We start from the raw sequence: 25,053 nt of genomic DNA, 5'->3' as shown, positions 1-25,053 counted from the left end.
CCAGGTGATCTCCACAGGTCCTTTCCAACTTCAAACATTCTGTGAGACTTTCATTTTTTTTAAAATGACTTTAATCATAAAATCATAGTTCTATAGAGCTTTGTGACTTCATCCAACGTTTCACTTCTAGTTGGGAAGTATTCCATTTAGTATGCTTCACTTTTTGAGTAGTATAGTATTAAACAGATTTTCACATTGCATTACTGTAATGAAAAAAAGCTAAAACGAGTTGTGCTTTACAATTAGCTACCCTAATTTTATTGTCCCCATGATAAATATTATGCAAGTGGTTTTAAAAAGCAAGAACTCTTTCACTGTATTATGTATCTTTCAGACTTCCTCAGATATATACAAAACCTGATACATGTATAAATATATATATTCTTATATATATATATGTTAATTGAACCATATGTATACATCAGGTCCCTTGCTATGTCCTTTTTATGGTCCGTTGTCAGAGCAGCTGACTTCCAGGTAAACTCTGTGTCCATAGATGCCTCTCTATCCAGAGGAATGTTTTGACTGATGCACGTAAAGTCCTGGTACAATTTATTAATCGTTTGGTTAATTTCTGTGGAGATACAGCTATAACCAAAGACAAGCAAACTTAGGGCCCTCTGAGGAAGGATGTGGCTGAAGAGCCACAAGCAGCACATGAGGAAAGGTGCTGCATTAACACGTGCTGCCTATATTGGTTTTGCTTTTATTGTGTGGGACTTTGGGACCCACCTTCAGATACTTTAATTCCAAACAACATCCTATACACTTCAGAGTTAAGAATAGACTCAGGGATGTTATATCCCCAGGAAATAAAAATACTTTTTTATTAGGAACCAGAGTTCTTCAAGATGTTAGTATCCCTTTGGTCTCCTCTTCTTTTGCTTCCATATAGGTACATAAAGTTTTGTCTTTTTTCATTGCAGTTTGAGTGAAATTGAAGTATACTTGAACTTCCTTAATCTGCCTTCAGGAGGTGTGGACTGATTTTCTCTCTGTGAATACTCAAAGACAAAAACATTTGGTTTTAATTCTGAGTGCTTGATATGCATTAGATATCACAAAGTAAAAATGATGACGTGGCCTACACATACTGAAACCCAGTATTCTTTGAGAAGTAACATTTCTAGTCCTAAAATTTTTATTTGAAGAAATACAGTAAATGCTTGTATAAATTTCACATAGATCTCAAATTTATTCAGTTGTCACAATATTGCTAGTTGAACAGAATTCAAGTTATTTAATTGCTGGTCTAGAAGGGTTAGGAACTGGAGGAAGTTATGCAGAAATTGAGCATTTATGGATAACTCTGTTAAACCTTTCTTTGTCTGTTGTTCTTCAACAATAGAAACAGGAAAGCTTGGTGCAGAATTTAGGTCAATTCTTAAATCATAAATTGTCCTTCCAGGCTGCCAACAAGTGATGGTAGTGCCTCCAAAGGAAAACAGCAAACCAGTGAACCTGTGCATATTTTAAAGAGGTCTTTTGCCAGAACTGTGTCAGTGGTGAGTATTATCTGGAATCCTTTCTGTTTTGTGCATGTTCATTCATACATTCATACTTACAAAACCGAAAGATGTATCTGTGATAATCGTTAGTGTTTTTGTTTTTTTTTTAAACCTGCTGTATCAAGCAGAAGTTACACTGTTATATAGAACTTCTGTATTCTGATTTTGTTCAATTGTTTTTATTATTTATTTGTTTTCTGAAGTTTGCAGACTTCAAATTTAAGCCTAAGCTAACCTTGGTATTAACCTTATGATGCAAGCCTGGAAATATTTTTGTTTATAAGGCTTAGTTTACTTTTCATGTATGAGTTTCTTAGTTTTCTTTCTGATTGGCTTTGTTTTGTTTTGTTTTGAGTTTTTACTTACTGATTGCATTCAATGTAAAAGCCCTTACTGCAAAGAAATTAATATTGGCAGATTTTAGTTTAGTTTAGTTTAGTTTTGAAGGAGCTTAACTGTATTCTCTTTTCTGTGGCTTTTACATTGCCAATTAGTCATTGGTAAGATTCATTTTCCTCTTGGATGCTTTCCAGTATGCACTGAGTATCAGCATTTAATTAAACTCTGATAAGATGAGGTAAGGAGTATTAATAGCTACAACACCCTGCAACTATTACTAGAAGATAGTGTGCAGTTCTTCACATACAGCAGGACTAGCAGAAAGCTAGTCAAATTTTGAGGCGTAATACACTCCATTGAAATGATGTATTATGATGCAGAGTAAGGCCGATTCCATCTTTGTGTTTTCCATTTTTGTGTTTTTTACAGTCCCTTACTTATCTGTTACAAGCAATGATTATTTGTTGTTCAGTTTCATCCTTTTTTCAGTTTCATCCCATAAAATATATTTTATGCTGCATTATGTGTACTGTCAGTATTCTTAACTAACAGTTACATAGAAATTATTGTCTACATACAGACATGTTCAGTCAGGTTTTCTTAACCATTTTTTTTTCTCATTTATATATTCTGTATTTTTTCAGTATTCTCTAATGATCAGAATGATCTTCCAGTTTTCAGGTTAATTCTAGAAATTTGATATGATTTGTGTTTTTAGTAATCATATTATTAGAATGTATTAATAGCTACTCTAAATATGTTTACTTTAAAATTTTCTCATTAAACTAGGGACTACTGTGGCTTTTAATCCTTCACATTGTATCTTCCTTCTTCATTATTTTGATGCTATTATCCCTCACCACAGATATGAATTGGCATATGAGTTTTATCATTCTAGAGAATCAGGCATTGTGGACATTGCATACGTAACTGAACAGTCAGTGTGTTTGTTGCAGCTTGAAGGTATACCTGCACCTTGTAGGTAATCAATACCAAATACTTGTAGGGAACCTTCTGAGGTACAGCTGTATGAAACTAACACATTTCATAACAGTAGAAACGAATTTTTGGATAAACAAAACTTTGTAAACCCTCAGGTTCCTCATGGATTACCAAGTGCTTCTGTTGAAATTTCCAAATACTGTAAATGTGATATAGTTCCCATGATCTTGCAGATCATAACTGCTTAAAAGCAAGGCAAGACCAGCCCTGATACATTACCATTATGGCAAAAATGTATTCTGTTAAAAGTAAGTATCACACTATTCAATGCAGATTAAACAAGTAAAATTTACTGAAAAATCTGTATTACAAATGAATACAAACAGCTGTCAGTTCTTAAATAACTAAGAGACTTCCACATGCCTATTATTATAATGTGTTATAAATTGCTTTTAGGACAGTAATACAGTGAAATACTCCCTATCTTCTCAGTTTGTGTATTCTCAAATAAATAGGTTTTGTGTCTTGTATGGTAGATTCATGTAGGTATAGGTATGTTTTCAGATTAAATACTGATATAGATGTTTGCATTTCATCTTATTCTGTTGGTGAAAGTTCATTTTTTTGTTTTGTTTTTTACACAAAATCTGTCTTCCTTTACGCTTCATGTCCTGAAATAGGAATGCTTTGAGTCTTTATTGAGCATTCTTCACTGGAGCTGGACAACACTGGTGCTAGGAGTCGAAGAACTTCGTGGACTTAAAGGCTTCCAATATACTGCTACTCTTCTGGATTTAGAAAGATTGCGTTTTGTGGGTACTTGCTGTCTGAGGTTGCTGAGGGTCTACACCTGTGAAATATATCCAATATCAGGTAGTTTCCTTAATTCACTTGTTTCATATTTATCGGCAAATAATAATATACAGGACAGGACATTGACAAGATTGATATATTATTGTAGAGTGAGCTGTAAGATGAAATTGCTTCTACAGATATTTTTATTGGAGCAATTAAGAGACTTAATTGCTCCAATAGAAATGGGATATTGAAATGGGATATTGAGATGGGTCAGAAATGGGATATTTGCAGCTAACCGTATAACCAAGTGTCCAATACCACATGTTTACACTGAAACTCATGTATATTTTAATTTTTGTTTTGCTTGACAGTTGAGTTCTTTTAATCCATTTTGTCTTCATTTCTCCCATTTCTGTGCATAGTACGTGCTTTGGTAGTGAGCACAATTTAAATTTGAAAGACAGTAAATGTTTTTCATGCCTGTAGTTTAATAATACTTATATTAAAATTCAGCATGTATTATGAAAGACTGGAAAATTGGAAGTTTTTGATGTGCAGGTTTCTTTGATGTAGCTTAACACACCCTTCGCTATTTTGCTTTGTGAAATTAACATTTCTAAATATACATTAATCAATGTTGCTAACTTCTAGTTGTTTTATTTGCATGTATAATGTGCATTTTATATGAAAATGTTTAATTTATTGAACATGAATGCTCTTCTTTTTTATAACCTAGCTACGGCTAAGGCGGTTGTAGAAGAAACCAGCAAGCTAGCAGATTGCATTGGAAAAACGAGGACCTTGCTGAGAAAAATCCTATCTGAAGGAGTTGATCATTGCATGGTCAAGTTGGACAATGATCCCCAAGGATATCTCAGTCAGCCCCTGAGCCTTTTAGAAGCTGTTCTTCAGGAATGCCATAATACATTCACAGCTTGCTTTCATTCTTTTTATCCAACACCAGCTCTCCAATGGGCATGTCTTTGTGACTTGCTCAATTGTTTGGATCAGGTACATGAAAGTTTCACAAGTGAACATTACAATGTAGCTTGCTCTTGTGCTCAAAGAAGCAAAGCAGTTTTAAAATTCTTTATTGCTTTTGTGTATTGCTTTTTTTGTATCATGGTTTGAAATTCAAATTCTGCTGTGGTCAAAAAAACTGCTGCACACTGCTTTTTCAGTGTGTAGTCTATGCTTTATATGTGAATATATGTGTGGAATTTTTGATACTAATAATTCGTCACTAATAAACAAGTAATTTCTCATTATTAAATGTTGCAACAATGCTGTGATCCAGAAAAGTAGATGAGAAGCTGGCAATATTATCCTATAATCAGCAAGTTTTTCCTAAGCGTCTTGCTTATTCTGAATGAGCATCCCGCATCTAAGTCGCTCACTTGCATTAAATGAGATATAAACAATTTGTTTCTTTGCTTGAAAATTCATGTAGTATATTAAAATCCAAGGAGGAAACAGTTCGTTAGCATATTATTCTAATTAAATTTTAATTATAAGAAGACTTCAAGGTAGTATCATGATTTCAAAAGTAATTTAATGGGTTTATTGTTTTAAAACATATGTCATAAAACAAATTTTAATTATTCCAGTTTGAAAGATCTGAATCAAAGCTCAGGAGAGAAGATAATGTAAAATTCACAGCAAATCTAAAACTACATGAAATTGTTTATTTAAGCTATTTCTATAATTACTATAAAACCGGAAATTTCCTTTCAAAAGTTGTTCTTCCTCATTGACTTTGAATGTAACAGTGCATTTCTATTTATTCCATTTTATGTTTTTAGGACATCCAAGAAGCAAATTTCAAAACCTCCAGTAGCCGGCTTCTTGCTGCTGTTATGTCTGCCCTCTGCCACACTTCAGTGAAACTGACCTCTATTTTTCCAATTGCTTATGATGGAGAGGCATTGCTTCGATCAATGGTAAAACAAGTCAGCACTGAGAATGACTCTGCTCTGGCCCATCGTTTTCCTCTTTTGGTTGCACATATGGAAAAACTTAGTCAGGTTAGGATATGTTCTAAAAATTTAAAAACCTGTTTTACTTTGCAACAAATAAAAGTTACGTAATTTAAAATTTTAGTTTTATAAGGTTGTAGCTGAATTACTTAAGTGCTTTCTTTCTAAAAGATTTGTTTCAAAAATTTATTATTTTATCAAATTTTTATATTTTGGTCTGAATTACTCCAGTTCTTGCCTGTTTGAGAACAATGTTTGAGAAAAGATGTTTATTCTAGAATATTAAAATGGTAGAAATATAGTTTAGAGTTGTCTTCTGTTGCACAGTGTTCTCTGCAAGTTTCTCAGCTTTTGCACATGATCACAAGAAATAACTTGTGGATAGGTCCAGTGCTTTGAGGAATAGTCAGCACATCTTCAGTAAAAAATTCATGTTTCAAACTGAAGTTTTTAAAGGAGTAAACAAGCAGGTGGACAAGGGAAGTCCAGTTCATATAGTTCTACACCAGGTTGTTGAACTATCAAATGCTGTATTTTTCAGAAATTTCGGAATTTCAGAAAAGATTTACAGGAATGAAAAAGGTAAAGATGATAAAGATCTAGGACTACTAAATAGTTTTCTTCACTTTAAAAGACAAGAAGGGTAAGGTCTTATGAAATTGTGAATGATGCATGAAGGGTAAATAAATGATAGTCATTGAGTCCTCCAATACCAAAACTTTGGAGTAACCAGAGACTTTAGCAGAAGGTAAGTTCAAAAAGTAGCTGTTCTTCCTTAAACATGCAGCTAAGCCGTGGAACATCTTTCTGCAGACCATTTCTATGATAAAAGTTTTCTTGGATGTAAAAAACATCTGTGTAAGTTGATGAAGAAAAAAAATCACCAAAACCTGTTAAATGCAAAGATAATATTTCCATCTTGGATACAGGTGTTTCTTAACACCTAAAGATTGAAAGTGTTTGTGCAGCTATCTGTACAGGTTTGCTTGACATGATTGTCTTTCCTGGCTATTCACTATTGGATATTATTGTAAGACAGAATGGTGAGAAAGACAAGCTTTTGATTCCAATCAGTGTAGCTGATTCTATTTTTAATTACTTTAAGTAGGTATAACTATTCTGAAAAACAGTGGATGTCACTTAGGTAGAAGACACAGTAGGTACTTAAGTTTAGATTTGTTTAACATTCTTCATTCAGTAAAGAAAATAAGCTCCCCATCACTGACTTCATCTTATCCTTTTGGACAGAACATTCTCTTTACTAACATCAAAGCCAAAAAGCTTTTGAGTTTCCTTTTAGGCGGAGGGAAAGACAATGATGTGAAGATCTCAATAGCTCTTCACATCATTTATGTGCTTCAATCTTCAATCTCCATTTATTTGCTGTGATGTATTGTATGCTTAAAAACTAAGTAATCTACAGTATGCTTATGTCATGGAGGGATATAAAAAAAGCTCCATCTTGAGAAGAATGTCAATACGCAATATTAACCAGGTTTTTGACAAAGGAATACATGTTATGATTGCTTTGATTTTTATTTTTTTATCTGCCTAGACATTTCTTATTATTAATAAGTCACTGATTCATTATTTATTAATGTTTATAATACGTGGAAAGCTTGAAAAGTTTTTTATTATGTAAAGAATGAACATTGTTATTTGCCATTTTTCTCTTCTTTATGCAGAGCGAAGAAAATGTTTCAGGGATGACAAGCTTTCGGGAAGTGCTGGAAAAGATGTTGGTCATTGTTGTTTTACCAGTCCGGAATAGCCTTAGACGAGAAAATGAACTTTTTTCTTCACATCTAGTTTCTAATACCTGTGGGTTGCTTGCTAGTATAGTGAGCGAACTTACAGCATCAGCATTAGGATCTGAGGTAAAGCTTACATAAGACCATTCCTAGAAGAAGTCTTTTAGGACAGGTGTATTATGAATGTAATACATGCTGTGACATCAGTTATCTAGGTGTGTAGATCTTTTACAGATGCTGGAATTGCTCTCAGCAGCTTTCAGATGTCTAAGTTTTTTTAAAAAGTTCACTGTATTAGGTAAATACTGTTGATAATTAGCTACTTCATCATGGCTGAAGAATACTGTACGTTTTTCCAAAGTGACAATATTTTTAAGCGTTGTTTTTTTTCATGTATGCCTACACATGAAAGCACCATGAAATCATGCCTACATACACATGAGATGTATTCATTTGGTGTTCATTGGAGGCAGTGACACATCCCTGAGCATCTCTGTGCCTCTGATGGTATCATGGGTCTTCCATGTATTCTAATCCTATCTGTTTTTGGTTATGGATCAGAATTTATAATGTGTTTTGGTTATGCATGGTATAGCATCCACCTTGTAGTCAGTATTGTATAATACACATATTCAATTTATAGATACATATAAAAGACATTAGACTTTTTACAGTTTATCTGGTTTGTATTTGAAAACTGAGAATGTTACTGAGTCTAACTTCTTAAAATCCAGAGTTTCACATGTATGAATCTATCGTGTTGTTAAATGATAGGAATTTATTTGATTTTATTAAATGCACATCACTGTGTACTATCAGCAATTTTTTTCACAGAAAGTACACTTTTGATAAGATTGATTAAAGACCTTATATATATTACTATATATAAGATACGTATCTTTTCTCTCTTGGTATTGACCATACTCTAAAGCACAAATATGCAGGTCTTCTTGAGGCACACCAAGTTATCTTTTCTGATAATTCATCCTACAAAAATATAGATTTAAATGCCTGAAAATAAAATAAATAAGATTCCTAATAATTCTTACTTAACTCATAAATATTACCAGAAATGTTTTTTTTTTGTTGTTTGTTTTTTTTGTTTTGTTTTGTTTTGTTTTGTTTTTTTTTGTTTGTTTGTTTGTTTTTTATCTGGCACTGAAAAGAAGCCAGTAGTGGCATTTGCTTTGCCTTATTAAAGTTGCCTAATGTTTAACAGCTAATTTTTCATGCTTTTATTTAATTTACTACAGGTTGATGGGCTGAACTCTCTTCATTCTGTGAAATCCACTCCAAACAGATTCACTAAAACAAGCCAGGGAAGAAGCTGGAATACTGGGAATGGATCTCCTGATGCAATATGTTTCTCTGTGGACAAGGCTGGTGTAGTTGTAGTAGGCTTTTCTGTTTACGGTGGAGGGGGAATTCACGAGTATGAACTGGAAGTATTAGTTGATGATGTAAGTACTGCATTTGTAAAAACTTTTTCAGTTTTGTTTTATTCGTAATGCTGTGTTTAACAATTTCTACAAGACAAAATAACTGGCATATTTGCACAAATGTGCTATGTATTTACATAATAAATGTATTAAAATGCCATTGTTCTTTGATTCAGAGTGATCATACTGGAGATTCAACTCATTCTCATAGATGGACATCTTTAGAATTGGTTAAAGGAACTTACACCACGGATGATTCTCCCAGTGACATAGCTGAAATCAGACTTGACAAAGTTGTACCACTGAAGGTAAATCAAAGAAGTACACATCGTATGACTCGTACAAGTTTCATATGACTTGTAAAAAACAAAATGTAGAGCATTCAATGTAAATGGTTTTTTGTTCACACATCTACGGTTGATTTTGACATGTTTGCTTTGTAAATTGTCACCTTGTAACTGAAAAGTGCAAATCCTGGAAGTAAAAAAAAATTAAAACTTTACTTTTATAATAGCATAAACAGATTATAATTGAAATAGCTTTCATTATACCATGAAGCCTAACTTACATACTTGTTTTATACTGCATACTGCTTTTGCCTGTCCTTTTTAAGGAAAATGTGAAATACGCAATTCGTTTGAGGAATTATGGAAGCCGGACTGCCAATGGAGATGGAGGAATGACCACAGTTCAGTGTCCAGATGGTGTAACATTTACCTTTAGTACATGTAGTCTGAGCAGTAACGGCACAAACCAAACACGTGGACAGATTCCACAGATTCTTTATTACAGGTTTGTGTGTTGTCATGATCTATTTCTAAGAAAAGTAAATAAAACTATATGTGCTATTATACCACACCTTTTTAGAGAAGCAACAGAAATAAACACATCTGAAGTGTGCTTGAGGAAAGGTTCTTCAGCAGCAGTATTGTGTTCTCTCAGTGTAGTTTCATTCTTAGGGTATTTAGTAAAGACAGCTTTTGGAGCACCAGTTGTACAGTCTTGTATTAGATTCTCTTATTTTTGAATTGGCAAATACTTTGTTAGTTCACCTCTCTTGCAAGGTCCATTGTCTACTCCTTTTAAAGTTATAATATGGGGGACTGATAAGATGCACTACTACAGTCTGGCTTTTTTTATAACCTCAGAATTTTTTGAGAGACTGTTGACTGGAATGTTCCTCTCTCTGATTTCATTCAGTTCCTTCCTTTATTGCTGGAAAGAATTGTATAATGTAGATAAGCGAGGTCTGTTTATTATGGGAAGTTTCCTGTCTTACTGTAAAGTTCAAATGTACAAAAAGAAAAAATGCAAATAAAATCAGCTGAAACATCTGACTATTCTTCAGAGAAGCTTTATGTTAGCCTTTCAGGATGAATTCACTTAATCCAATGCTTTAGTGGAAAGTATTGCTTCCAGTTTTCAGGCATTTACATTGATACTAAAGAAAATGTGATTTTCAAAATGTAGTAGTGTCTCAATATATGAATTACTACTAATGTCTGTACAGCAAAAAAGTGTCATACCCTTTACTGAAATCTCAGTTTCTGCGGTAAATTGTTGATCATCAGTAAGTAGATCCAAGAAGTAAAACAACAAAGAATAATAATTTACTTTGATTCCTAGTTATGCGGTAGGTGCACATAACTAATAAAAGATGAAGAGGATAAAATAAGGAATGTAACAGGTAATGACATATTTTGGACTAACAATTCTAGGAATCTGTTGCTCCTAAGAAAATTTTAAAGGAACTAAAATATGAATAAATGGAGTTGCTAGCAAAATTGTAGTAATAGTATAGTTGAAGATGCAAGTAGTTCTTCTAAACTGTTTTGAAATGAGATTGGGTTACTTTGAGTTGGGTTACTGAGATCCAACTTGTCAGTAATAACAGTCAGTTCAAGTAAACAAGTAATAAGTAATAATGAAGAATGAAATAAGTAATAACGAAGAATGAAATTACAATGGTACATACCACTACACTTTCATTGATTTAGTCTCTTGGAATCATGGTTATCTATGTTTAGGGAATCCCCTCAACATTGGAATTGCTGATTTTATTAGAGTATCAAAATCGCATGTGAAATTGAGAACACAAGGAAAACACTTTTATTCCCAAAACTTTTATTTCTCCTCTTAGGAGCAAAGAGTATGAGTTTCCTTGCTTTCAAAATGGCAAAGTACACAAAAGCTAAATTGAAGCTTCATGGTGTTCTAACTTAATAATAAGCTAACATATGGGGAAAAATATAAAAAATAAAAATACCAAAGTGCTGTCTTCAGTTGAGAAACATCTCTTTTTGTTGTATTTTCAATTGTGATGAAATTCTAGGACACTTTTGAAGGACCCTAATAGCATAACTGAGAAGTGCTCTGCAGAATAAATTAAGTTTTGTTTGGGAAAACCTGCAAATTGCTGCCAGTGTCTTCTGAAGTGTCCTTGGACAACAAAAAACAAAATGTTATCTGATGGACATCTATAGTTACGGACTTGGCAGTCAGTTTAAGGATTCACAGTTTAGTACATAATGACTTTAGGTGTTGATTTGTATCCAGTAAAGGAATAAATGTTCAGTCAAATATTACAGAGCAGAGCTTGTAAAATTCACACTCTGTTTAGTTTGAAGGATGCTCACATGCAAATAGAGTTGTTGCTTATGTGAATGACAAGAAAGGCCATACCAAAAGAAGTGTATTAACATGTTTCTGATTAGGACAAAAACACATTGTAAGGATTCATTGGAAATGTAAAATTGCATTCAGTGTCAGTTAATATGGCTTGAGGCTGACAACAAAAGTACAATTTTAGGATTCAGTGACAAAAAAACTTTTTGTAAGAGTGGTTGATTTAAGTGATAGAGAAATATAAGTGTTCTTGCTGTACATTTCGTTTGGTTGCACTTTATTCTATATAAACTCAAGTCATTGAGCATTCTGAGCTGCTAGTTCTGGAATCTTAATATTGTAGATTTTTTTTTCCTTAGTTCAACACATAAGAAATCCAAAAGAATTTAAAATTTGCTTTACCTGTTGACTGAGTGATTTCAGTTGTCTATCCCACTGCTAAATTATTACCATATAGAAGGCTCGAGTTAGTTTATGCTTATCGTTGAACCGCTGTGAAAATAACAATCAAAACATCTCTTGCATACTTTAGTGGAATAGTTTTGTGCATAATGTCCATATATTGATTAGGAGAATCTAATTTGACATAAACAGTAGATTTCAAAGAGAAAACTATTTGTTAAGGTTAAAGCCTAACATTGTATTTCAAAAATAATTAATTAATCCTTAGAATAGGGAAGGTGAATCTTTTTCACAGTTGTGATACTAGAGAAATATCAATAGGAAGAGTTTCAGTGGTTTCTGTGAAGCCTTTAGTATTGTTCTGTTTTTATCAAGATAGGTTCTCTCTCTTGGAAAAGCATAACAAGTAATAAATTCTAAGATTTCAAAGGCATCCCGTGAAAACAAGCATTTCAGAAATACGCTTTTCGTATTTCCTGGCAAATAAAAATAAGATAATAACAAACAGCAAACACTGAGGCATTGCCTCCAAAATATCCTCTGTGGTTGGATTTGTTTGTTTTCTTTATTGTTTTATCATAAATTAACTGTTTTAATTATTCTGTGCCAAAAACAAGTGAGACATGTCTAAGTTAATTTTGTATTTTATTAACTTACTTTAACTTAATCTACATCCAGGAGTGAGTATGATGGAGATCTGCAATCACAGCTTTTGAACAAAGCTAATGAAGAAGACAAAAACTGTAGCAGGGCTCTTTCTGTTGTGAGCGCTGTTGTGCGAGCAGCCAAAGACCTGTTGCACAGAGCTCTTGCTGTAGATGGTAAGACTTTTGAAAATTGACTTCCAAAATTGACTTTTCAGAACTTCTTTCCTTGCTAGGAGGAGGTAAGAGTAGAAAATCAGTGATATAACATTTGTAATATTTCTCTTACGTCTTCAGAAAATATTTTTCTTACCTGTCATAGCTGTAGTAAATCAAACTGAGTAACTTTCTAAATGATTAAGGTGCTCTTAATCATAGGCAGATACCTCATATAAGTTTGCTCATCAGTTTAGCAGACATCGTGTTAAAGCTAGTTAGATTCTGTATTCCCAAAAGATATGCTGTAATATGTCAGTACCAAATTTTATTGCATGTTTCATGTGGTAGGAGGAAAAATGGTATATGCAATGCATCTGTAAGCATTTAGATACCTGTTTTTTCAGAAATTCAGACATTAGTCTTAAAACTGAATGTTTTAAGCTACCATATTCAGCCATTCTAGAAAAAAAGAGGAGGCCATAATATTGGATAATGCTGTAGAAATTGATTTTGAGATTAGATACTAGATTTTATAGCATAGAAAATATGAAGACCATTTTACAAACTGATGAAATATTGATGAAATTATGCTGTAAAACAAGGAAAATTTTTAATGTAGAGCTGTATCTAGTGTCATTCTTATTTCAGGTGAACTTCGCACACTAATAATTTGTTTTTGAATTATAATGCCAAGTAGCTTAAAGTAAAAACTAGTGTAGAAACTGGAATAACTCATAAGATGCAAACCAGAAAAATAAGATGTATTTTGAACGGTGATCTATTTGTTATAAAGAATATTATGATACTTATGTTCTTTGTATCTTTGTTTAGCTGAAGACATTCCAGAACTACTGAGCTCTTCCAGTCTGTTCTCAATGCTGCTACCCCTCATAATAGCCTACATAGGACCAGTTGCAGCAGCGGTTCCCAAGGTATGCTCCTCAACAGAAATTACTGAAGAAATTTAAGAATGTTATATAAGGAAAAAGTTTACTCTGAAAAAACTGAACATGGTGATTTTTTATAATTTCATGAATTAGTGGTTTATGTTTGACCACTTGACTGGTCATGAAATTTCCAAGACGCAAGAAATTTTAAAAACATGTTATACTCGAACTATTATGAACTTTTTTTTTAAACTTACACTGAAGTCATTAAGGAAAAAAATACAACCTTATGTAAGCAGAGAGAAAGAAGATCAGCTTTAATAGTAGGAAAAGTCAACAAGTTAAAAGGATCTGGAATTATTATTTATTAATGAATATTGGTGGGATAGGATTTCTTATATAAATTCAGGTTTTACAACGAACATGAAATCAGTAGTAGCTATTAATTAAATGAAGATTATTTCTATCAAGTTTACAGTTGGGAGGATGTCAGCTATCAGCAAAAATAACCTTTTCATTGGCAAAACATGTTTTCACGTGTCTGAAAATCTTGAAAACAGTCATTATATTTGCAAATGTTGCTAGTCCTTACTTAGTAGACACTATTGTCTTTTACTGCGTTTTCATGACCTGTAAGATCCCTTCTAACTTCTCTATAAAGGGGAAGAAAAGAGGACTGGTCACTTAAAATCAAACAGATTTGTTTCTTTAAAAATAGTTTGAATTTGTAGTTACCTTGTCACTGTGATGAACTGAAGTTTCCAACAAGTGTTTTGTTTCAGAAGTGTTCTTCTCTTTTGAAAATCTCATAAAAATTACAGAGAACAATGCACTGTTTATCAATGCATGCATTAAGAATATTCAATATTGGAAAAATAACAATATTCTTAGAAAACAAAGTACAACTGGACTATGACTTCAGTATTTGCTTTCTCTCAACTTACAGTTATTGTTCATTAATGTTATGGCTTTCTAGTGTTAGGAAGTTTTCTGTGAGTGTTTTAATGTAGATATCTCACAGCTGCAAACAGATTCTTGTTTCATTTTTGGTATCTAAGAGGAGTATTTGAGATTAATGTGGTGATGCTTTTCCTGCAAGCCTTGTAGATGTAGGATTGGAAAATGTAACTAAATGAACTATGCTATCAATATTGTAAGAATATCCATAATAACCCTTACAGAGAAATGCAAGTTTGAGTATTGTTTTCACCCCATCGTAAGTAATAATTTAGCATATCTGGTGTTATGTTTCAGGTTGCTGTTGAGGTCTTTGGCCTAGTACAACAGTTACTTCCTTCTGTAGCAGTTTTGAATCAGAAATATGCTCCTCCAGCTTTTAACCCAAATCAGTCTACAGACAGCACCACAGGAAATCAACCAGAGCAAGGGCTTTCAGCTTGTACTACCTCTAATCACTATGCGGTTGTGGAAAGTGAACATCCCTATAAACCAGCCTGTGTTACTCACTACAAGGTAAACACCATTTCTTACGTTGTTGAAAAATGGTTTGCCATGGATGATAACTCATATTGTCTAATATGAGGCAGTTTTTCATATTGTTACTATACAGCTTTCTGGACCTGTCTTTCTTCAGTAAGTATGGGAAAGCACGTAGTTTTAACCTTCTAATTCAGCTGTCTAATATAAGCACCTGAATTTGTTGTCTTAGATTTTCCTACTGTCATGTACAGTTTATTTGTTCTAACTGTACAGACTGTGGGAGTTGGAAGTCTTTATGTAGATGTTACCTCAGTGCTAAAACAATGCTTTGTAAAAAACAGTTAATGTCAATTCTGGTCAAATTCATGTGTATTGTAGTGTAGGGATCTGCCAATTCAAACTTTTCACAAATTACTTTCACTTGGACCATGATTTTGCTTTGCAGAAGTCTCTGAAGTCCACTTAAATGTGTTGAGTCACTTTTAATGGGATTCATTCTGCCTTACGTAAATGACTACTTAAATGAATCCAGATTTTCCTAAATGTCAATAGAAAAAGGGTGGTTTTGTTCTTTTTGTTCAGCTGAGTAAAGGTATGAGGTATTAAAGGCCTGAAATATAAATCCAGTATTTCAGTTTGAGAACTAGTGAGTTTTGTGGTGGCATTGATTCCAAAGGTACCAAACCTGGAATCAAGTAATTTATTAAGTGGAATAGTTTCAGAAAATGTATCTATCCTCAAGTGATTATGCTTATTATTGCTTTGACAGTTTATGGAGCCTATCTGAAGCTCTAGTCTTAGCTGTTACTGCTTTTGAAATCCTGTAACTGTTTGCTATCATACAGTCAAAAATGTATCATACAAAAATGTATCATACAGTCAAAAATGTTCACAAGAATGGTTCAGCTGCTGTGTGCTTTTCTAGGATTGCACAAAACAGAAATGAATGAACGTGTCTTTTGAAGTTTGTATTTAAAAGGATATTTGAGACTGAAAGGTTTGTAGTAGTCTGTCATTTTGTTTAATGGTCATCTACAGAGTTCTTTAAAACAAAAACAATCACAAAAGGTATCCAAAGCGTAAATGCTTAATCTGGACATAAGTTAAAACACTTGATTACAGCATTTCAGGTGTATCTGAATTTCAAGGAATAAGTTAGGCTACTAAAGTATATGAAAACAGCTCTATAGAATTACATAACTGAATCACTTTTATAGCTTTAAGAACAAAAGACAGTCTTTAAGAACAAAAGACAGAGGAAGTGAAGAATTGAATGTTTGGAGAAAAATAAAAGCAAAGTGACAAATGAACAAAAACCACTTGCACATAATTAGGTTTTTGACCACTGTTTTTTGTTTTAGGTGACTTTTCCTGAATGTGTCAGATGGATAACAATAGAATTTGATACTCAGTGTGGCACTGCTCAGTCAGAGGATGTTCTTCGTTTACTAATTCCTGTCAGAATTGCACAGAGTCTGGGGTTTGGACCAAAGCATACTTCTGTTCATGAAAATCTTAATTCATGGATAGAACTGAAAAAATTCTCTGGATCTTCAGGATGGCCTACAATGGTATTAGTATTGCCAGGTAATAAATATATATTGCAGTAATTTCTATTGATGTGAATTCTAAAAATGATGAAAATAAATTTTATTTTTCTGCAAAATCATATAAGAAAACAAAATTGAAAAAGTGTCTCCATCCAAGATAGCAAGAGTTCATTATGAGGCATTGGTTGTACATCAGTGAACTGTGTTTATATTAGGCTTCTTTTTTGAAGTGTTCATCTGCGTGCTATTTATGTTTTAATTTGCGTGGTGCTTACAGAGCCTACATTTGGTTTATGTTTATGTTCATGTGATAGAAACATTTAAAAAGAGGAGAAATATTAGAAGTTCTATTTTATTTATTTTATGTATCATTTTACTTCCTATAAGGAAATGAAGCTCTTTTTTCTCTGGAGACTGCATCAGACTATGTGAAAGATGAAAAGGCTTGTTTTTATGGTTTCAAATGTTATGCAATTGGATATGAATTTAGTCCAGGATCTGATGAGGTAAGGAAAAAGTGGAATGGCTATAAATGAACCTATAAATTCATTCTGATATGACAAAGGTTTTTTTTTTGGTAAAAATAATTGACTTGTATTTCTGACTAAATAGGACTAGCAAAATACTTTTAAATTATTTTCATACAATTTTTAAACTTTTATTGCTACAGACACAATTTATCTGGAATTCTTTAATCTGAATATATTGGAATGGCTGTGGGTGTTTTTATTTATCAAGGGTTTTAAGAACTATGACACTCTGCAAATACATAGCATTATCATTTTATCCATTTCATCAATAGGATATGAAATTATCTAAAATTCTGAAACTTCTTTATACAGATGAATTACTAAATATAGTATGAACATGATAGAAGTTCAGATGAATAAAGGCTTTGTCTTGAGAAATTTACCTTTCACATCTTTATTCTGATGTCATAGATCATAATGAAAGATGTTTGTCTTATTTAAAATAGTAGTGGCCCTACTAGATGCTCCCCATATCCCTCAGATTTTTTTTTTTTTTTTTTTGGTTTGGGTTGTTTTTTTTTTCCATCTTGGGAGGAATTTGTCAGACATTTCTTGGAACTGCTGAATCATCCCCAGATGTAAGTCTTTAAGTGTGTAAAAGACTTACATCTTTTTTCCCATCCTTGCATCTCCAACTAGAGAGAGGGAAGAGGAAAACAAAATTATGAACAGTATTACCTTTAGAGAAGACAGAAGACATGAGCTTTTGTGGTGTGAATATATATATATATATACACACCACATAAACTGTACATCTGTACAGATTAGAAGAAGGATTTCTTTGTAATCTGAATACCTATGTGTAGGTTTTTTAGTTATGAGTTCCCTTTCTCTTCAGCATCAGTCATCTTCAGATGTTCTTACTAGGCTACCTAAGCATGGTAGCACTTACCAGTCTTCTTAGCCAGTTGAAATTGTTCTAAAAATAGAGGTACTCAAGCCCATTAAAAATCTAGCCCCACGTTAAAACATGGCAGTCTAGCTGTAAGACAAGAAGCATATCACTGAGAAACTTAAAACTGGAACGTACAATTAATATCTCTTAGGAAAAAATACTGTCAAAGAAACACATCTGTTGTCATATTTTCTGAATAATTTTTTTTTTAAGGGTATTATTCAGCTGGAAAAAGAATTGGCCAATTTAGGAGGGTCATGTGCAGCAGCTCTGATGAAGAAAGATCTAGCGCTTCCTATTGGTAAGTCCTACTCAACTTACTTTGTTATTTCATCATTGTTTCAGGGTTTCTGCATAAATGCAGTCTGTCCAAATGTTGCTTTTAATTCTAATTGATCATACACAATTGATTTTCAAACTGAATTGATCAATCAAAATAATAAAATAATGTTGTTTTCTGCTTAAACAATTACGGAGAGAAGGCAAACCTAGTTATTTGAATCTAAATCAACTCACCCCATCCACAGGTAGCATATCAGTGTACGAGCTATGTCCTACAGTTCCTTTGTGGTGCTTCACAAATGTGCAGGTATCTTATTTGTATTTCCCTTTCACTGTTTTTTCTCCCTGCACTGCACACCCTTCTGAATAAGGAACACCTGCAGCAATGAATTGCAAAATTTAGACTCGTTACTTTAAAATTGAGAGTGGCCATTGTATCTGTAGACCTTGCAGTCTAAAATACTGCTGCTGTAATTTTTTGCAATTATAAAAAATATTGCATACTTTTACAGCAGATGCAGCAAACAAAAGTTTACAGGAATTCAAATGCAATTTAAAATATAAGGAAAAATAAGAATTTATGAAAATGAATGAATATGCAGATTGAGTTAGACTGTTCTAATGATGTAGCTGTATTCTGTATAATAATAGTATTTCTCGTAATTAACATTTATGTATAGGAGAAATGGATTTATAACCTCTAATAAGGTATCTTTTGTTCATTTTAATTTAGGAATGCAAATGAAAGCTCAGATAGTATTAAGGAGACTAGCAGAGAAAAATATGAATTAATGAGCAGGAAGGCATTGTTCAGTGTGCAGTTATAACCACAAAACCTAATTTGACTTTTTTTTAAACCTAATTTGACTTTTTTTTTTAACCTGGTACTTTGCTTGTATATTTGAATGTGCAAATTTCTTACTTTATGTTGCAAATGAGCACCTCAACTGCACTGGTAAATCTGTATTTCTCTCTCAAAAGTACAGGCAATTCTATAGTTTAAATAGAGTGCCCTCTTCTGTTATCCTTCAAACAGCCACCTTAACTCCTTCGCTTTATTGATTTCCCTAGTACCCATTTATCCCACCATTCTCTTCTATACAAAAAAGCTGAGTGTGAATGCTCATAACTTCACTTCCCAGGTTTTCTAATGCTTCATTCTTCTTTCAGAAGAGGTTTTCGTTCTAATTTTGAGTGTCTAAAAGAAGAAAGGAAAGTAGGTGATAGGTAGATCAGTTTCTATGCTTTAAGGTAGAACAGAGTTTAAACAAAACATGCAGTCAAGTTATCTACGCAGTCTCAGCAAACTTATACAAGGGGCTGTGTGTGAACTGCGACAGAGGAATGGTAGGTGCAGAAGCAGGATAGTTTTCTGATTACTGAAGTAATTGATGCAACATAATAAAGAATGCATCTCACCATTTACCCAACACCAACTCAAGGACTTCAGCCAAATCTGTTAGTTTTGCTGATAGTACTGCAAAAGTAATGACAAACAGATATAAGTGCAGAGGTTCTCCCCAAGACCACTGGACCTTAAGAATAAACAGATGAATTATAGGCAGGAATTGTAGTGTTTGACTTCTGTGATGGAAATTACTGTGCCTTTTAAGACTGTTTTCAGTTACCTGTAATTTTACTTGAAGTGTTTTGCCTGATGTCACAGAAACACTTGGCAGGAAAAGAGGTAAAATGTGGTTTTGGAGAGCAACATTTAAATGCCTTAGTATCAGACAGCTTTTTCTTTTCCTGCATTATCTATAATGTATCTTCTACCTTTTGCTGTAAGTGAAATGGTGCCTTGAAAAGTGCTGCATTTTATGTGCTACTGTCATTACTCATCTGTGGAACAGTATAATTTTATTCATGAAATGGAGAGCCCTTTAAGAAAAAGATATGTAATCATTTGTGATTTAAAAGACTGTATTGTAGTGCATGCACACAAGAAGGCCCTTTGTATTAGAGTTTTCATGCTTCATTTTATAATTTCTACAATTTTACCTTAGTTCCATGTGTAGGTGTATATAGTCTAAAGAAAAAAGAAATTACCCTAAGGAAAAGGCTTGCTTCAGGAGGGAATAAGCAATTTAACATATAATGTCTGAACTTTGGCATTCAGAAGTTAAGCATCTGACTCTAAGCTAGTTGCTCTAACCTTCTCTTAGAGATAATGTAGACATCTTCAGGGGATGGTTCATGTCATTCTATGGTGAACATCTAAAAAATAATAATCACTGAAAGAAGATGCCTGTTTCTCTTCCATTTGCTGTAAAAATATCTTGTAATACCTACAGCTGAGTTCATTATCTCATGCCTCACTGCCCAAAAGTGGGTGAAGTAAATCCTGCTCCATTTCCCTAGTAATGTTCAGACCTCTATATCCAACAAAGTGATCTTAAAACCTGATGACTTTAAATTAAGAAACTTCACAGATATCATGGCAAAATTAAGAAAAGTAGGAAGCACGTGTTTGAAAATTTTCAACAGAGAATTTTGTAGGAGGTTGTGCAAAGAGCATCATGGGATAGATAGGATGAGTGAAATAACTTCAAATTAGTTGCTAGTTGTTACGGGAATCCTTGTAGAGCCTTCCATCCTTACCACTATTAGCATTATTTTCATGACTGCATCATGGTGTAAACACTTTGCTGAAGGAGGATATCCTTCACAAAGAATTGCCTTGTTTTTTAATAACTGTTGTAGTGGATATTCTTTATACAGTAGGCCAGATAATTGTGTAAGTATTCCTATATAAGCATTAGGAAAGAAAAAACGTGCTTTGAAAGGGCATCAAGAGGGCTTTAGTTGTTTTTACTCCAGAGGAAAATGCACCAAATGGTGATTCCTTTATTTGTTATGAGAACTTCATCTTTGAGAGTACACCCAAATATTGAGTTACCATGTCAAAAGGCAACGTTTCCTCCTTGCAAGTTTCCTCAGAGTTAAGTTTAAGATGCCTCTACCCAAAAGACACAATTGTTTTGTGACAGAGATCTAACCTAAACAGCAGTATGGAATTGATCAGTGCATTATTTAATGGTTTAACATTATAACTTAATTGTTTCAAATTCTGTAGAAATTGAATTTTATTCTGAGCAGAGTATCTACATATCTATATTTCTTAGAATTTTAAAAGTGCCTTAGGACTTGATTATTCTAATTTCTCTTTCTCTCTCCTTATTAATAGAATTGCCTGACATGTTTTGAGAGAGACTAGAAATATCATAACCTTACCTGTTTGACTTTTCTTTTCTGTTAAGACTGTATTTGGCAATTCTGGTCACACTGGAATTAGGCTTTTGAGTTGGATTTTTGAGAAAGAAGTGCCATAGAGTAGAATTCATTTGATTTTTATGCTCTGGGTGGATTCATAATTTACAAAATTGTACAGAGTTTATCAGGTTTTTAAATAAATTTATTAGGGCAAGTTCTTATAAGGAAGCAATTGTTACGTAGTCTTAAGTACTGCTTCCTGGCTATCAGCTTGACCTCCCAGAATCTTTTTCCTAGAAGTATCTAGTTGCATCCAAAGATTTGCCATACATACGGTCTTGGAGATAAGATGATAAGTACCAAATTTGATTTTTTTGTAAGATATATTGTTTATTTGCTTGTACACTGAACTACACAGTACTGCATGTTTACTAGGCTTGTTAATAGAAGTAAAAAAAGATGAAAAGATTCAAATATTAATCTTTCAACAGCAGTTAAGCAGCAAACTTAACTTTTTTAATATAAACTAAACAGAATGGATTTTCAGATTCCATAATGCATAAATAAATGTCAATATTATTGTTATGAAAAATACATGTTTATATTTTTACAGCAGGTAATGAATTTGAAGAAGATCTTGAGATTCTTGAAGAAGCTGCTTTACAGGTATGCTGTTGCTTTTAATTCTTACTGTATCTGCTTAGAAAACATGCATAAAATATCAGATAGATCACAGAGAAAGTTAGATCACCTTACATCTTGTTTGCACGATTTAATAAATTTTAAGTAATACTTAACATGTCTTTGTAATTGCAGAAGTAAAATAATTCAGTTGAACAGTAACATCTATGAAGTTCTGGTTAATACGTCTTTAGTTGTTCTGGATTGATGATGGTTTGGTTGTGGTGGCAGCTGATGCTGGTCAGTAGCTCCCTATTTTTTGCCCCTAACCAATGATGAACAGTAAAAAATGAATTTTTCATGTTCTCTCTCCCGCATAGTTATTTTCAGGGCAAATGTTTTGAAATTTAGTTGTTACTGTACTTGCCGGAAAAACACATCAGTGCTACAGTATCATAGCATAGGCCTGAGATGACAGATCAGTAAACAGAAACTTGAGGAGGAATCAGATGTTCTTGAAAGAAATTTTTTTTCCACAAATCTGTTCATGGATCCACTGTATTTTAATTCAAAAAATTAAAATTCAAAAAATTCAAAAAATATATTCAAAAAATGAACTGGGAGTGTGCATACAAGTAATGGATGAATTTTCACCAAAGTAATTTGTCCACTTTGCCCCTTCTGGAATAGTTTTCAGTCCCCCAAATGTCTGTGCCAATTACTGTCGTATTATGGGAAAGTGTCTAATGTTACGATACTGAAAGACTCGTTTTTCTGTCTCTTTTATCCCCACCCAACCTCAAAATAAAAAAATAAAAGGTGTGCAAATCTCATTCCGGCATTCTTGGAAAAGGGTTGGCACTATCTCACTCACCAACGATACTGGAAGCTCTTGAAGGAAATCTTCCACTGCAGGTACAAAGCAATGAGCAGTCATTTCTGGAGGATTTCATTGCTTGTGTACCAGGATCAAGTGGTGGACGACTTGCAAGGTAAAAAGCTTGTGTACTTCATGAGTAAACCCATGACTTCATAGCTGTAAAGTATTGCAGTGAAATAGAAATTGTTTAGTTGTATGCTAAATTTTAATAACTGTGCACTGTTGTCTATCTGTAGAAGTAGCTATGTAAATTTAATAACTGTTTCAAACACTTGTTGTATTTGTTACCCTTATCCCTAAATTGGAGAGAGATGGATTTGAAGGTCGGACAGTTTGTTGGATAAGGAATTGACTGAATGCCCACACCCCAAAAGTTCCAGCCTGTATGTCGAAGTGGAGGCCAATGACAAGCAGTGCCTCTCAGGGGAGCAGTTTTAAACTAAAAGAGAGGAGATTTATATTAGATGTTCGGAGAAAATTCTTTAGTCTGAGAGGAGGAGAGGCAGTGGAACAGGTTGCCCAGAAAAGTTGTGGATGCCCCATCCCTGCACGTGGCAGGGGGGTTGGAAATAGATGATCCTTGAGGTGCCTTCCAACTCAAGCCATTCTGTGATTTAAGTAGAACTGTTTGGTGGTGCTGGTTTTATTCATATATTAGGTAAAAGCATATATTTAATTATTCAGACCTTCTGCATTCTTTCTTAGGTGGATATAGTGTTTCTACAGAATAAGACTTAATCTTTTGAGGGGCTAGAAGATATTCTAATGATAAGTATCTGTCTTTGCTGTAGATGGCTTCAGCCAGATTCATATGCTGATCCTCAAAAGACGTCATTGATTTTGAATAAGGATGACATTCGTTGTGGTTGGCCAACTGTTATTACAGTACAAACAAAAGACCAGTATGGGGATGTTGTTCATGTTCCTAATATGAAGGTAATTATTGCAGTCTTGGCTGTTCTTATACTTCATCATGTCTTCATTTAATATTTGTTGTAGATACTACACAGAATACTCTTGTATAGGGCAGAATGTGGCATTCTTAAATTCAGTGGACTTTTTAACCTATAAATCAAAGAATCGTCGAATTCCATGTTATGCCAACACGTCTCATGCAATTTACGTCTTGTCTGTAATGTGCTACACATATATAGTAGTGGAAATGCCCACTTTAAGACCTTTGGTGGTGGTGATGTATAAGGTGACAAGAATCCACTTCATACTTGTAAGCCAGGAAAGAGTATTATAAATTGTAAAGTAAATAAAAGTGATAGAAAAAAAGTATCAGAAGCACATTGGTAAATCATTTTTAGTCACTTTTTTAGATTAGAACAGCTCTTCCCCCTTTCTAATATTTGGAAGTTCCTGTAGTCTTTGAACTTATTAACTGGCAATATCTGAGATTCTTGATTTTTGCTTCATCCTCTTCAGTTAATCACAGCTGGTTTTTTATCATTATTGAAGTACTGGAAAGGAAATGTTCATGACCACCTGAGACAGAATTAGAAAACCCTTCCAGGCTTGGGTTTAATACCTATGGGATATGTGTAAAAGCTGGTTGTTAGTTTTGAGATAATGAAGCATGCAAACAAATGAAATTGAACACAAAATGTTACTCACGTAGTTTTAATAAATTAGGTTACATCTATGTTTTAAAGCCCCCTATTTTTCTGGAGTTGTACAGATGTTTTCAAATCTTGCTTTTGTCAAGCATAAAAATAAGTACCTCAAACAAAGGTAAGATTCCTATAATAAGAACTCTCAAGACTAGTCTTTGTATATGATGTAATAGAGTTATCTTTCAGTGTACTGTAAATTCATTAATAGCCAGTGAGTTTTAAACAATAATACAAGAATCAGTTTCGTCACACAATTTGAACATAATATAAATATGTAGCTAATGAAGTACATTTGTGACAGAGGAATTAGAAAACTTTTACTTAGTTTATTCTGCAAATTGGGAAAAAGATGTGTGAATATAAACCCATCAAAATAGTTGCTAGACTTGTTATTTAATAACTGTTTTTCTGCACAAGTATATTAAAGTAACACATAATTTAATGAATTATTCTATCTGACTCATTCAGTGTTCAATGTACTGAGGTAACTTCCAATAAATTAGGTCAAATTTTGATAAATATCATACGACATCTGCAGCAACTAAACATTTCA

At 33.3% G+C, this 25,053-nt stretch overlaps 1 protein-coding gene across 19 annotated transcripts in view; it reads left to right on the top strand.

Moving 5' to 3' along the window:
• MYCBP2 (MYC binding protein 2) overlaps nucleotides 1–25,053 on the top strand; it is a 193,651-nt gene that overhangs the window by 92,967 nt on the left and 75,631 nt on the right. For 10 of the 19 annotated variants that reach the window (XM_084527321.1, XM_084527319.1, XM_084527304.1 and 7 more), the window contains 17 exons: nucleotides 1,409–1,505; nucleotides 3,470–3,662; nucleotides 4,324–4,598; nucleotides 5,390–5,611; nucleotides 7,249–7,440; nucleotides 8,568–8,774; nucleotides 8,930–9,061; nucleotides 9,367–9,545; nucleotides 12,459–12,601; nucleotides 13,415–13,515; nucleotides 14,725–14,943; nucleotides 16,272–16,497; nucleotides 16,848–16,966; nucleotides 18,099–18,186; nucleotides 21,994–22,046; nucleotides 22,821–22,993; nucleotides 23,673–23,817. In XM_084527321.1, the coding sequence (XP_084383447.1) occupies nucleotides 1,409–1,505; nucleotides 3,470–3,662; nucleotides 4,324–4,598; nucleotides 5,390–5,611; nucleotides 7,249–7,440; nucleotides 8,568–8,774; nucleotides 8,930–9,061; nucleotides 9,367–9,545; nucleotides 12,459–12,601; nucleotides 13,415–13,515; nucleotides 14,725–14,943; nucleotides 16,272–16,497; nucleotides 16,848–16,966; nucleotides 18,099–18,186; nucleotides 21,994–22,046; nucleotides 22,821–22,993; nucleotides 23,673–23,817 (2,764 nt within the window). The remainder of the gene's footprint in view (nucleotides 1–1,408; nucleotides 1,506–3,469; nucleotides 3,663–4,323; nucleotides 4,599–5,389; nucleotides 5,612–7,248; nucleotides 7,441–8,567; nucleotides 8,775–8,929; nucleotides 9,062–9,366; nucleotides 9,546–12,458; nucleotides 12,602–13,414; nucleotides 13,516–14,724; nucleotides 14,944–16,271; nucleotides 16,498–16,847; nucleotides 16,967–18,098; nucleotides 18,187–21,993; nucleotides 22,047–22,820; nucleotides 22,994–23,672; nucleotides 23,818–25,053) is intronic. The other 9 variants (XM_084527308.1, XM_084527311.1, XM_084527305.1 and 6 more) reach the window with 1 other exon arrangement.

The sequence above is a fragment of the Aythya ferina genome (genome assembly GCF_964211825.1).
Source record: "Aythya ferina genome assembly, chromosome: 1".
Lineage (NCBI taxonomy): Eukaryota > Metazoa > Chordata > Aves > Anseriformes > Anatidae > Aythya > Aythya ferina.
Note: the sequence above shows the minus strand (reverse complement) of the source record. Positions and strands in the feature narration are given on the sequence as shown.